This window comes from Heteronotia binoei, chromosome 17, assembly GCF_032191835.1.
Source record: "Heteronotia binoei isolate CCM8104 ecotype False Entrance Well chromosome 17, APGP_CSIRO_Hbin_v1, whole genome shotgun sequence".
In the NCBI taxonomy this organism is placed as follows: domain Eukaryota; kingdom Metazoa; phylum Chordata; class Lepidosauria; order Squamata; family Gekkonidae; genus Heteronotia; species Heteronotia binoei.
Genome location: NC_083239.1, coordinates 47,201,960 through 47,216,423, shown reverse-complemented (window position 1 = coordinate 47,216,423; position 14,464 = coordinate 47,201,960). Strand labels below are relative to the sequence as shown.

At 46.1% G+C, this 14,464-nt stretch overlaps 1 protein-coding gene across 1 annotated transcript in view; it reads right to left on the bottom strand.

Annotated features, from left to right (window-relative positions):
- Positions 1 to 14,464, bottom strand: part of NKPD1 (NTPase KAP family P-loop domain containing 1) — a gene marked incomplete at its 3' end in the record, with an annotated part of 62,627 nt that overhangs the window by 17,270 nt on the left and 30,893 nt on the right. Inside the window, exon 2 of the mRNA XM_060257752.1 lies at positions 5,876 to 6,005. Within this exon, the coding sequence (XP_060113735.1) occupies positions 5,876 to 6,005 (130 nt within the window). The remainder of the gene's footprint in view (positions 1 to 5,875; positions 6,006 to 14,464) is intronic.

The following is a 14,464-nucleotide window of genomic DNA, read 5'->3' as shown; positions in this document are numbered from 1 at the left end:
GGGAAATGGGTAGATTTCGAGCCAGTTCCTCACTGATGCTGAGGCTACGTAATAATGTGTCAACAGTCATGACTAGCCAGTAGCGATGTGATGCTAAAACAGCGATTCAAAGAAGAAGAAAAACCCATTGCATTGCCTTTTCCAAGAAAAAAAACAATGAGAAAACTTTAAAAACTAGTGTGGGTGTGTGTCGTAGAACTGGAGCGATACAGTGACGAGGGGTGTGGGGACTTTGAACAAGAAGATCTGAGTAATGAGGAAGAACTGGAGGGATACAGTGACGAGTGGTGTGGACTGAGCAGGAAGATTAGGTAGCAAAGATATATAAACTTTATAAAGGACACTGAATGACCGTGAAACTTGCACTGTTTTTCATCTTAGCCCACCTTGTAAGGGTGTTGTAATGATCAAATGGAGTTACCCTCCACCGTGGTGTTTTTGCCTTGCTTTTCGTGGAGGAAAGACAGGGCTCAAATAAATGTGATTAAATACATTAATGCAATCATGAGACAACCGATGCTCCCTCTAAGCTGCGGAGTCGTGTGAGCAAAAATTCTACTTTGTGAGCTACTGGCATTAAAGTTGTGAGTTACTGCATGAATTAGTGTGCTCCAGGGCCATTTTTCCTGGGCTGAGACAAAAATGTGTGAGCCAGAGGCTAAAAACCTGTGAGCTAGCTCACACTAACTCAGCTTAGAGGGAACACTGGTCACGACTGATTTTTGGTGACCCTTTAGGGCAGGGGTGTGAAACTCATGAGGGCCGGATCTGCCATAAATGAGACCTTGTTGGGCTGGGCCATGTGTGTACCTATTTAAGATTAGGTAACAAAGATATATAAACTTTATAAAGGACAGAGACAAACACAATTAAAGATTTTTTTCTTTAAAAAAACCTTAAAAGATGCTTAAAATGTTATCACTCGTTGGTTTTAAAGGTGCTTTCTTTTTATTTCTCCCAAGGGATCCAGGGAAATGGGCAAAGGAAGCTCGAATTCCTTCCTTCCTCAGGGGACTGGGGGGGGGAGCCTCAGCCAATAGAAGGAAGAGAGGCTTGGCTCAGTAACTCTGCTGTGCGATTGAGAGAGCCTGGAAAAACAAGCTCTGTCTCCCTCCCCCTTCCTCCCCAAAGAAGAAACCTCAGCCAATGGAGAAAATAGAGGTTTTGCTCTGTAGCTCCTGTGCAATTGCAAAGCAAGCTGTGATGCAGAAGGAAGCAAGAGAGAGGGAGAAGGAAGCAGATGACAGACAGTTGCTCGGGGGTCTGATAGGAGCCCTCCGGGGGCCTGATTTGGCCCCCGGGCTGCATGTTTGACACCCCTGCTTTAGGGTTTCAAGGCAAGAGACATTCAGAGGTGGTTTGCCATTGTCTGGCTCCGCATAGAAGCCCTGGACTTCCTTGGTGGTCTCCCATCCATGTACTAACCAGGGCCGACCCTGCTTAGCTTCTGCGATCTAAGGAGTTCAGGCTAGGCTGGGTTATCCAGGTCAGGACAAATACATTCAATACATCTGATTAGATATATTAGTTTCTTCAATAGGGCTACTTATTTTTAACATATCAACAGGGGTGGAATTATAGCAGGAGCTCCTTTGCATATCACACCCCCTGATGTAGCCAATCCTCCAAGAGCTTACAAGGCTCTTTTTTGTAAGCTCTTGGGGGATTGGCTACATCAAGGGGGTGTGGCCTAATATGCAAAGGAGCTCCTGCTCGAATTCCACCCCTGCATAGCAATATTTCCCGTTCTCTGTTGGCTGAACTCTGACCATTCAAAGCCATCTCATTTAAAGGGGGGGCGGGGGGAAAAAAGACAGGGGTCTATATTCTGATATTCAGAAGTCTGTAGTATACGTTTGAAGGGATCGAGCAGCAGTTCCTTCTGTCCATACATTTTGAAGAAAGGATTTTGTTGCTAAAATTGGTAGTAACTTTACATGGGAATCAGACTGGGTCAAACTGGAACTTTAGGGGAGGGTCCCATGTTAGAGCTGCTAGTTTCCAGGTGTGTGTGTGGGAGGGAGTGTTTTCCTAGAATTACAATTCATTTCCAGACCATAGAGATTGATGCCCTTTAAGGCTTCCAAGCCCCCGGTCCGGGTGGGGGAAGGTTCCTAACCTGTTGGCCCACATTATGCTGGCGGGGAGAACCTCTCCTGACGTCGATGTCGCAATGACGTCACCCAGAAGTGACGTCATTGTGCCAGCGCTGTTGTGCGGCGGCTGCTCTAGGCATTTCCGGGAAAACTGTATGGTTTTCCCGGACGCTGTAGTCATTTGAGAGGGAAAGCTCTATGGTACAACAGGTCCCATAGAGTTTTCCTCTTCCAAATGGCTAGAGCGTCCAGGTTTTCCTGGACACTCTAGCCATAGAGTTTTCCTGGAATTGCCTAGAGTAGCTGCATGTGATGTCACTGGCGCGATGACATCACTTCCGGGTGATGTCATCGCATCGGACGTGTGAAAGTCCCCCGCCGGAGAAATTGGGGGACATGGCAACCCTTGTGTCCCTTGAGGAAATTGTAACTTCATAGGTATGGTATACAAGAGAGTTTAGGAGAAATGGAAATCCTAGAAGGACATTACGACACTGTCCTCTCTAGGCGTCATCCATAATTTTCCAGGAATTTCCTGAGAGAGGTGGCAACTCTACCCATACTCGGTTGATAGTCATCTTAAAATCATTTGTTGCAAACAGAAAACTGTCATGAAGAGGAAGATGCCGGGCTTGAACTTTTTCCCCTCGTTATTTTTTTACGCGGGCAGAGTTTTTGTATGGAGGAGCATTAAATCATGTCACAACGACACCAGGAATATTCCCAGACATGATAAAAATCAACCGCAGTGAGACTGGTAGGCTTTTGTGAAAAACAGACACTTCCAGTTTTAGCTAATACAAAATGGAACACGGGTAGACCTTCCTTCCTTTCAGTCTTCCCAAATGAAGACTCTGATCCCTAGCGTTCAAAGAAGTTTCCAAGTGACAAGCGATATAACCAAGTTTCAACAATTAGTTACAATTATGAATGAAATTTGTTTTTTTTATTTACTGGATTTTTAAGAACATAAGAGGAGCCCTCTGGATCAGACCCGTGGTCCATATACTCCAGCATCCTGTCTCACACAGTGTCCAACCAGTTCCTCTGGAGGACCAAAAATAGGGCATAGAGGCTGAGGCCTTCATAAGAACCTCAGAAGAGCCCTGCTGGATCAGACCAGTGGTCCATCTAGTCCAGCTTCCTGTCCCACAGAGGGGCCAACTAGTTCCTCTGAAGGGGAAACAGCAGGGCACAGAGGCCAAGGCCATCAGAAGGATATAAGAAGAGCCCTGTTGGATCAGACCGGTGGTCCATCTAGTCCAGCCTCCTGTCTCACACAGGGGCCTTAACCAGTTCCTCTGGAGGGCCAACAGCAGGGCAGAGAGGCTGAAGCCTTCATAAGAATATCAGGAGAACCCTGCTGGATCAGACCAGTGGCCCATCCAGGCTTGCATCCTGTCTAATATAGTGGCCAACCAGTTCCTCTGGAGGTCCAAAAACAGAGCACAAAGGCTGAGGTCTGCTGAATGAGACCAGTGAGGGTCCATCTATCCCAGCATCGTGCCTCACACAGTGGCCTGCCAGTTCCTCTGGAGGACCAAGAATAGGGCATGGAGGCTTTCCCCTGATGTTGCCTCCTGACTCACATGGCTAGTAAACACTGATAGACATATCCTCCATGAATCTTTTAAAACCATCTATGTCTGCAGCCATCACTATATCTTCTGGCAGTGAATCCCACATTTTAATCACTCGCTGCATAGAGAAAGATTTCTTTTTGTCTGCCCTGAATCTATTGCCCGTCAGCTTCAATGGGTGCTTTGGAGTTCTAGTATTTTGGAAGGGGGAGAAAAAGTTCTCTGGTCCCTCTCTCCATCCTGTGTAAACTTTTGTAAACCTCTGTCATGTCCCCTCTTAGTCCTCTCTTTTCTAGATGGAAAAGTTTAGAAAGGTTGTGGATATTTTGCATTGTCTAGATAGGTTGACGGGCAACCATCGCACCAGGCAAGAAAGTCACCATGTGGTCAAAACACCGGTCACCCTAATAATCTCATCATCCACTAGAAAAAGCCCCTCTCCTCTCAATCCCAGAGGGACCATACTTCCAGAAAGTTCTGTTCAAAATACATAGTGAACACTATGTTAAGAGTGTAAGAAAGAAAAGTATATGGCTTTTTTGGTGAGTGTTCAAAAAACATATGTGGCTTCCACGGCCGGAGTTCATTAGTTGTCGATTTTCCAAGCTGTATAGCCTTGGTCTTGGCATTGTAGAACCTGACATTTCGCCAGCAGCTGTGACCGGTATCCTCAGAAGTGTAACACAGAAGGCTAGAGTTCTCTCTGTGTCAAAGTGAGAAGAAGATGGTAGGCAGGTAATTTATACCTCTGAGGACGGCAGTCACAGCTGCTGGTGAAACGTCAGGTTCTACAATGCCAAGACCATGGCCATACAGCCCAGAAAATCTACAATAACTATTGTTAAAAAAAAATCTTTGTTCTCCTCTCTGCTGGGAGATTCAGAGGGAGAGTACAAGATTCCTGAAAATACATACCCATCTGACTGTTCTAGAGAGTTTTAAAACAGGTTCCCAGAAGCATAGAACACGATGACTTTCAAATAAGTTTAGTAAGGCAGAACAAATTGGCCTCCCAGCTAAAACCAAAGCGATCGCGGCAGTTGTTCTCCTGGAGCGCTAACTCAACATGTTATCTGTCATTGGATCTTAAATTTGTACCCTTTTGCATTCTGAACCACTGCCTACCAGCTATATGTAGCTCTGCTCACTGTACCGGATTCCTCATCTGATGTAGTGTGCTTAGAGCACACGAAAGCTTACGTTCTGAATAAAACTTGGTTGGTCTTAAAGGTGCGACTTGACTCCAACTTTATTCCACGTTAGCTCATGTTCTTTTTAAAAGCCTGACAGCGTATTTGTGCCCCGGAAGCGGTTTTTAAGCATAGATCTGTAATGTTGTCTGTATTTGAGCATTCCAAATCGCCTCTCTCTCTCCCTTTAAACCAGCGTTACTGGGAAGAAGCCACGATGCTCAACATTAACCCACTCTCCTCCTGTTCACTCCAACATGGCTGTTGTGAGCTAGATAGATAGATAATTTTATTTATATCCCGCCCTCCCCGCCGGAGCAGGCTCAGCAAGCGGCCCTACCTTTCTTTTCGTAATTAACATTTTATTAATTTTTGGGAATATATATATATATATATACGTATACGTATATGTGTATATGTATATATTCATTTATATACTTACAGAAACACGATAAGAAAAGCACAAATGCATACATATAGTAAAATATCATAAAATAAGACATATCAAACTGTATCGGTATACAGATACAGGCAGAATTAAAGCAACATGTAAAAAGCAGACTGATCAAACACCTAACTAAGTATGAAAATTATATCTTTTGATGGAGCGAGGTCAGGATTTGTGTAGAGATAAAATCCTAAAAGTAATTTTGTATCGAAAAGTCAGCCAATCACGATCACACCTAGTACTTAAAAGAAGAAAATTGGATTAAGGCACTGAAGTGAACGTGTATTTGACTAAATACGTTGTATGCAGAATATTTCCAAATCACCATAAAGTGTAGACCATGACCAGCGCAGATAAGTGGATAAGGAAGACAAGAAGCAGAAGAAGAAGAAGATACAAATAAAGAATTTAAAGAAGATCAAGAAATTCTGGCTTGTGCGGTTGAATGTCACTTGTTACAACAAACTCAATAAAAGGAAACCATTTCTCCGTGAATTTTGAGTGTTCAGTTTCTGAATTTGAATGGTGGATGTAGTCCATAATTTTTTCCATAGGTCCTACCTTTCTTGGTGAGATAGTCCACATTTGCGTGGGGCTCCTCGTGGTGTAACCGGGTGGCTTCCTCATCACCGGAATTCATCAGCACCTGCGCGGGAGGACCCCCTACCAAAGTTCCAAGGTAGGAGGGACCCTGTGTGAGCAGAGAACAGATTCACCAGGTGCACTCGCTAAATTTCCCTCTGAGGTTTTGTTTTTTTTTTTTAAATTGCCAAGCTGTGGGTGAGAATTCTGCCACCGCTGTAGCTCTTTTTTCTCCTGTTTTAGAAGTTTGCCGGAGGACCAGCTAAAGCGATGGTTTTTGCTCTTTCTGTCTGCGAGAGCAACCTTCCCCGGCAGTGGCCAAGTTCCACTCGAAAAAGAAATGCTAAAACTTCAGAAGGTGGGGCCGATTCAAATGTGTTTTAATTTGTCCTGGATGCGCATGCCAAGTAAACCAATTAAGGAGGCAAATATGTCAAGCACTTGAGAAAAGGAATGACTTCACAGCGGGCGTCGGATGGGTGGAAGGACTTAATTTCTCGAAAGCAGGGAAACGTGTTGAGAGGCAGAAAAAGTCTAGTCTCTGTATGACCTTCTAAGCCTTCTTTAAAATATATGCAACAAAACCGATCCAAATCAAAGTATTCTCTAATGAGTTCTAACACCCTTTCTTTTTCATTCCACTTTGGAACAAAGAGCTTTGGGAGTTTTCAAACACTGAATTCTGGGTTCAAATTTTTCTTTTTCTTTCTTCTTTTTTTTTTTTGCATTTTCTTTCTTTATTAAAGGAAGAATTTAAAATTAACAACTCCGACAAAATCTTCTACACTATACAAACTTAATATCACTCAGACATTACATCTTCATGTTTTCTTCCTCTTCTTCCTTCGTTCTTCTCTCAAAGATTAAATAATAAGACATAAGATTCACTAGTTAATCTTAGCTCATTATATTAACTTTACATTATCTGTTTTCACTTTACATTATCTGAGCTAAGTTATTCTACGAATAATATCATATAGCTCAGCCCTTGGAGACCTTAAAAATTAAGAACTGGTTCAAATTTTTAAAAATTCAATCCAGGTTTAAAAAAAAATTGAGTTGGATCTCCAGGTTCCGTTAGACAATATCTTCTCCCCCCCACAACAGACACCCTGTGAGGCAGGTGGGGTTGAGAGGGCTCTCCCAGGAGCTGCTCTTTCAAGGACAACCTCTGCCAGAGCTACGGCTGACCCAAGGCCATTCCAGCAGCTGCAAGGGGAGGAGTGGGGAATCAAACCTGGTTCTCCCAGATAAGAGTCTGTGCACTTCACCACTACACCAAACTGGCTCTCCTTTCAAAGACAACCTCTGCCAAAGCGATGGCTGACCCAAGGCCATTCCAGCAGCTGCAAGTGGAAGAGTGGGGAATCAAACCCGGTTCTCCCAGATAAGAGTCTGCCCTTTCAAGGACAGCTCTGCCAGAGCTATGGCTGACCCAAGGCCATTCCAGCAGGTGCAAGTGGAGGAATGGGGAATCAAACCTGGTTATCCCAGTTAAGGGTCTGCCCTTTCAAGGACAACTTCTATGAGAGCTATGGCTGACCCAAGGCCATTCCAGCAGCTGTAAGGGGAGAAGTGGGGAATCAAACCCGGTTCTTCCAGATAAGAGCCTGCCCTTTCAAGGACAACCTCTGCCAGAGCTGTGGCTTACCCAAGGCCATGCTAGCAGGTGCCAGGGGAAGAGCGGGGAATCAAACCCAGTTCTCCCAGATAAGAGTCCGCGCACTTCACCACTACACCAAACTGGCTCTCAATTCAGCAAAATTCTCCCAGGGGGTTTGAACCATGGAGCCCAGAAGCAAGTACTTTGGGGGGGGGGGGGTAAGAAAGAAAGAGCACAATACGATTTAGAGGTTCCGGAGCTCCGCTCCCGTGAGCGCCTGCCCCAAATGAGATCTGCTTTTGTCTAGTAAAAGCTTTACGATGATGTTATTGTAAGTCATTTATTACCCAATAGAAGGAGTAAAAAATCAATCAATCTGCAACCGCCACTAGTGGTTTTTTTGGTCATCGGCAAGTAGAAATGGAGGAGGGATACTGTGCCACTTTTTTAAAAAAGTAATAATATCAATCAATAATGCAAACTATGGTATCTGTGAGCATGAACACAAAATGTCCCTTTTCCGTTGCTGCTTTGCAACTCCTTTAAATTAGAATTAAGAATCAGGCCAAATAGCACAATTCTCATATGGGCCAGACAATCCTTGCGTCACTGCTTTTGGAAATTAACCACCCGCCCACACCTTCCTTTGCCTTCCTCCAGCATTTCTTGGGTGAAAGCAGAGGCGTGCTTGCAACACCCCCCATACCAAGGATCCGCCAACCCTACTGTTAGGCATAACTGTCTCGTTTAACCCACATTCCTTGACTCTGCGAGAACCCGGCAGATTAAAAACCCAAGGGAGAGGTGGATGTTTTGATGAAAAACGGGTTTTGGTGTTTCGTTTGTTTGTTTCAAAAGTACAGCGACCTCGTATCGCAATGCGTTAATGACTTCAAAACCTGTACCTGTCATTGTGGTGTGTGAAATAGGAGGTCACGCACTGTGGGATGCTTGACGTTTATGCACAGGTGTTTGGAGTTTTTGAGTAGACAGATGTGCGCAGGGCCGGCCCACCCACTAGGCAAACTAGGCCTCTGCCTCGCCCACGCCGCTTAGGCAAATCCCTAGTTGCCTCCGCCTCCCTCCCTCCCACCTAATTTTTACTGCCCGGGGAACTGGCAGTGAAGCGCCAGCTCACGGGGCTCTTTCATGGCCGCCCCCCCCCCCCGATCAGCTGATCAGCGGGAAAAGCCATGCCAAGGCAGACGGCTCCTATGGCAGCCTTCCGGTGCTCTCAACACTTTCAGTGCTGGGGCAGCTGTAGGAAGGACAGCGAACTGCTGAAAAAGTGGCGACAGCCGCCGTTTCGTCCCCACTTCCTCCATGGATTGCATTGGACGGAAGTGGGGAGGAGGCGGTGGCCGCCGCTTTTTCAGCGATTCACTGAAAGTGCTGAGAGTGCCGGAAGCCCAGCATAGGAGCCGGCGGAGGCTTTTCCCACCGATCAGCTGATCGGTGCGGGGGGGGGCAGCCTTGAAAGAGCCCTGGGAGCCAGTGCTTCAGCACCGGATCCCCTGGCATTAAAATTGGGAGGGAGGGGAGGCACTGCGGGGGGGGGGGGGCAGGCAACAAGGCTGCCTGGGATGCCATGCACCTTGGGCCAGGCCTGGATGTGCGCTAGAGACAGGAGAGACCCATTCCTTATTTGGATTAATTTCCAGATATTTGAATGAAGCAGCCCGATTCTCCCACAAAGGACAATACTAGCAATCCTTATTAACATTCTCATATGTTCCTGCCTGGGAATTAAGAACACAGGGAATGGGCCTCCTGACTATGTATCAAAGAAGCTCATTTGGGGGATACAGGAGAAAGGGCCTTTCCAGTGGTAGCCCCACGATTGTGGAAAACCCTCCCAAAGGAGGTGCGCCTAGCCCTAGGATTTGCCCAGCTCTAGGATTTGCCAGGTCCTTGTCTTCTGTTGGTGTGGGGGGGAGGGAGGGAGCCTTCCGAAAGGGGGCAGGGCTCCGCCTCCAATAGCAATGCTGATGTGATGCCGTCCCATGGAAGTGACATCATCACATTGGGGAACGCTGTGGTTTGAGAGCAAAACTCTATGATAAAACTGCCCTCAAACCATAGGGTTTTGCCCTCAAACCGGAGTGTCCCCACACAATGTCCCCCGTGAGATGTTGTCACTTCCATGTGATATTATTGTGTTGGGGGTGTTGCTGTTTAGGAGTGGGGTCTCCACTGCTGGTCAAGTGGCCGACATTGGGGGAAAGTGGGATTCTCCCGCTCGAACCTGGGGGCTAGCAACCCTACCCGATCCCCCTTCCCTTTCGATCTTCACCTTTGTTGTTAGCCGCCCTGAGCCTGCTTTGGCGGGGGAGGGCGGGATACAAATAAAATTTTACTTTACTTTACTTACTTTACTCACAAGGCATCTGAAGATGGTTTTTATCTGGGGTGGAATTCTGGCAGGAGCTCCTTTGCATATTAGGCCACGCCTCCCTGATGTAGCCAGTCCTCCAAGAGCTTACAAGGCTCTTTTTTGTAAGCTTTTGGAGGATTGGCTACATCAGGGGTGTGTGGCCTAATATGCAAAGGAGCTCCCACTAGAATTCCACCCCTGGTTTGTTTGTTTTTTTATCTAGGACTAAATTTGATTAATTTATTAGAGATCCTAAACTGTGATTTTAAATCTTGGTGGGCTTTTTTTTAAATGTTATGTTTAAAAAACCCATAATTTTACGTGTTTTATTTTTTTTGTGTTTTCTGCATTCTATCTCTGTTATGAGCTGCCTTGAGCTCCGTGCGGAAGAAAGCTGTTTTAAATCCAGAAGAAACAAAATAAACGTTTGAAATCCAGACGAAAGAAATAAAGATCACAATTGTAAGGAGGCCTCTCCCCTCCAGCGTGGCACAGTAGGGGCACCTTTGTCAGGGACACGAACCAGAAAATGGAGACTGTACACAGGGGCAGTTGAGGCTGCTTTTGCTCTCATACGGTAGCTTTGTCTGCCTGTCTGTCAGTCATCTCCCAACATTTTGAAAACACTGTTGAAAAAATTGGGAAGCAGAAAAGCTACTGAGGCTTCCGACGGTACTTTACCACTGCGAAACCTCGTGTCACTACTTTGTTCCTAGAGTTGCCAGTTCCGAGTTGGGAGATACTTGAAAATTTGGGTGGGTGGGCGGGGGTGGAGCCTGAGAAGGGCGCGATTGGGGGAAAGGAAGGGCTTTCAGTGGGGTAGAATACCTTTAGAATCCAACTTCCAAAGCACCTGACGTTTCCAAGGGAACCGATCTCTGTCGCCTGGAGAGCAGTTGCAGTACCAGGAGTAGGGTTGCCAAGTCCAATTCAAGAAATATCTGGGGACTCTGGGGGCGGAGCCAGGAGACTTTGGGGGCGGAGCCAGGAGCAAGGTTGTGACAAGCATAACTGAACTCCAAAGAGAGTTCTGGCCATCACATTTAAAGGGACCGCACACCTTTTAAATGCCTTCCTTCCATAGGAAATAATGGATGGAGCACCTTCTTTTGGGGCTCATAGAATTGGACCCCCTGCTCCAATCTTTTTGAAAATTGGGGGGTATTTTGGGGAGAGGCACTGAATGCTCTTCTGAAAATTTGGCGCCTCTACCTCAAAACACAGCCCCCCCAGAGCCCCAGGTACCCATGGATCAATTCTCCATTATGGGAATAAGTCTCCAAAGGGAATAATAGAGTTCCTAGCAGACATTTCCTTCTCCTCCCTCGCTTTCTGATGACCTTGAAGCGTGGAGAGGGCCTCCAAACCGGGGGATCCCCTGCCCCCACCTGGGGATTGGCAACCCTAACCAGGAGATCTCTAGCTACCACTTGGAGGTTAGCAACCTTCTCTATACCCTAGATGGATCCAAGTGGGCAGCCATGTTGGTCTGAAGCAGTAGAACAAAGCAGGAGTCAAGTTTCACCTTTAAGACCAACCAATTTTTATTCAGAACATAAGCTTTTGTGTGCTCTCTTAAGCACACTTCATCAGACAAGGGGATCAGGTATTTGTTCTCTGTACCCTGTTCACTCATGTTTTCTGGAATAGGAAAAAGCAAGTGGCAACACAGAAAAGAACAGCAGGAAAAACAAAAAAACTGTGTACAAGAAATAAATATATTCCAACAATATATAGACTCTGTGTCAATTTCTTAAACACTTAGAGATGCCAAATAACGCAGTAAAAAGCAGTTTGTTTCATGGGAGAAGGTTCCACTATGGAGAAGAAATGATCCTTTTGCACATAAAGTCCACGTTCGCAACAAGTCTTTGCGCTTTTCAAACACTCTGTGTGGACTCCAACACTTCACTGCCGCTTCTCTGTAGTGGAACCTTCTCCCATGAAAGAAACTGTTTTTTACTGTGTTATTTGGTATCTCTGTTTAAGAAATTGACACAGAGCCTATACATTTTTGGAATATATTGATTTCGTGTACACAGTTTTTTGTTTTTCCTGCCGCTCACATTTCCTAGCAAGGACGGTGTCCAAAGCCGCAGCTCCTAATCCTTGAGCTACTGCTAGATCTATAGACACTGAGCAGGTGGGATGGATTCTTTCCCTGATGTGAAAACACTTGTGGTTTGTAACCCTGGCGTCACAGTATTGCCAGGACCCCGAAGGAGCTGCTAAACCACAAGATAAAACTCTCCGTGTTAAGACACAATTCTGACTGTGTAATGAATATATAATATCGAAACACAAAAAAGGGTATCATCAATACAAAACGTATCAGTCATGCAGAAAGTTAAAACCTCATTAGCTCCGCAATGCTCCTGCTGTCCTTGTATGGCACAAAGCCACTCTATTATATTCTAGTGCTATATTCCAGTGCTATATATGAGAAAAGGTCCAGCTTTTCTCAAATATAGCACTGGAATACAATATAGTGACTTTGTGCCATATAAGGACAGCAGGATCATTTGGAACTAATGAGGTTTTAACTTTCGGCATGACTGATATGTTTTGTATTGATGGGACTCTTTTTGTATTTTGATACTATATTCATCGTTGTTGGTGTTCAGTCGCACAGTCGAGTCTGACTCTTTGCGACCCCATGGACCAAGTCACGCCAGGCCCTCCTGTCTTCCACCATCCTCCGAAGTCTGCTCAAATTCGTGTTAGTTACATCAGTAACGCTGTCCAGCCATCTCATCTTTTGCCGTCTCCTTCTTCTTTTGCCTTCTGTCTTTCCCAGCATCAGGGTCTTCTCCAGGGAGTGCTCCCTTCTCATTGGGTGGCCAAAGTATTTGAGCATCAGCTTCAGCATCTGACCTTCCAGGGAACAGTCTGAGTTGATTTCCCTTAGGACTGACTGATTGGATCTTCTTGCAGTCCAAGGGACTCTCAAGAGTCTTCTCCCGCACCACAGCTCAAAACCGTCTATTCTTCTGTGCTTGGCCTTCCTTATGATCCAGCTCTCACAGCCATACATTACTACTGAGAATACCATCGCTTTGACTATATGGACTTTTGTTGGCAGGCTGATGTCTCTACTTTTTGTTATATTGCCCAGGTTTGCCATAGCTGTCCTCCCAAGGAGCAAACGTCTTTTAATTTCATGGCTACAGTCACCATCTGCAGTGATCTTGGACCCCATTAATGTGAAGTCTGTCATGACTTCCATATCTTCCCCTTCTATTTGCCAAGGTGTGATGGGGCCGGATGCCATGATCTTAGTTTTTTTGATGTTGAGTTTCAAGCCTACTTTTGTGCTCTCCTCTTTTACCTTCAACTATATTCATTACACAGTCAGAATTGTGTTTTAACATGGAGAGTTTTATCTTTGTTGTGGTTTGTAACCCTGGAGAAGACTTTGGGGACAAGTGAGTGTGGCAGAAGTTTTTTTTCTTATGGTCTTATGTTGATATCTCTGAAACGTAATGCTGATTTGCGGAGTCGAACAGGTTGGGGGCCAAATATTTTTACTGCTTTTTTTGTTTTGTTTTAAAACCACATTTAAAAGGACTTTCCATGCTCAGAGGTAATAAACCCAGTGCCTGGAGACAACATCAGGGGAAGGCCTCTGCCTCCATGCTCTGTGGTAGGACCTCCAGAGGGGAGGCAAAGTGGAAGGGCTTCTAGACCCACTTGTGAACCTTCTGATGGCACTTGGGGGTTTTTTTTGGCCACAGTGTGACACAGAGTGTTGGACTGGATGGGCCATTGGCCTGATCCAACATGGCTTCTTTTATGTTCTTAAGTGGTTGGCTACTATGTGAAGCAGATAGATCACTGGTCTGATCCAGCAGGGCACTTCTGATGTTCTTATGAAGGTCTCGGCCTCTCTGCCTTGTAGTTGGACCTCCAGAGGAAGAGGTTGGCCACTGTGTGAGACAAAATGCTGGACTGGATGGACCACTGGTCTGATCCAGCAGGGCTCTCCTGATGTTCCTGTGAAGGCCTCAGCCTCTATGCCCTATTGTTGGTCTTCTGGAGGAAGTGGCTGGCCACTGTGTGAGACAGGATGCTTGTCTGGATGGACCACAGGTCTGATCCAGCAGGGCTCTTCTGATGTTCTGATGAAGGCCTCGGCCTCTGTGCCCTGTGGTTGGCCTTCCAGAGGAAGTGGTTGGCCACTATCCAAAGCAGGATGCTGGACTGGATGGACCACAGGTCTGATCCAGCAGGGCTCCCCTGACGTTCCTTTGAAGGCCTCAGCCTCTATGCCCTGTTGTTGGTCTTCTGGAGGAAGTGGCTGGCCACTGTGTGAGACAGGATGCTGGACTAGAGGGACCACTGGTCTGATCCAGCAGGACTCTCCTGATATTCTGATGAAGGCCTCGGCCTCTGTGCCCTGTGGTTGGCCTTCCAGAGGAAGTGGTTGGCCACTATCTGAAGCAGGATGCTGGACTGGATGGACCACAGGTCTGATCCAGCAGGGCTCTCCTGATGTTCCTTTGAAGGCCTCAGCCTATGCCCTATTGTTGGTCTTCTGGAGGAAGTGGCTGGCCACTGTGTGAGACAGGATGCTTGTCTGGATGGACCACAG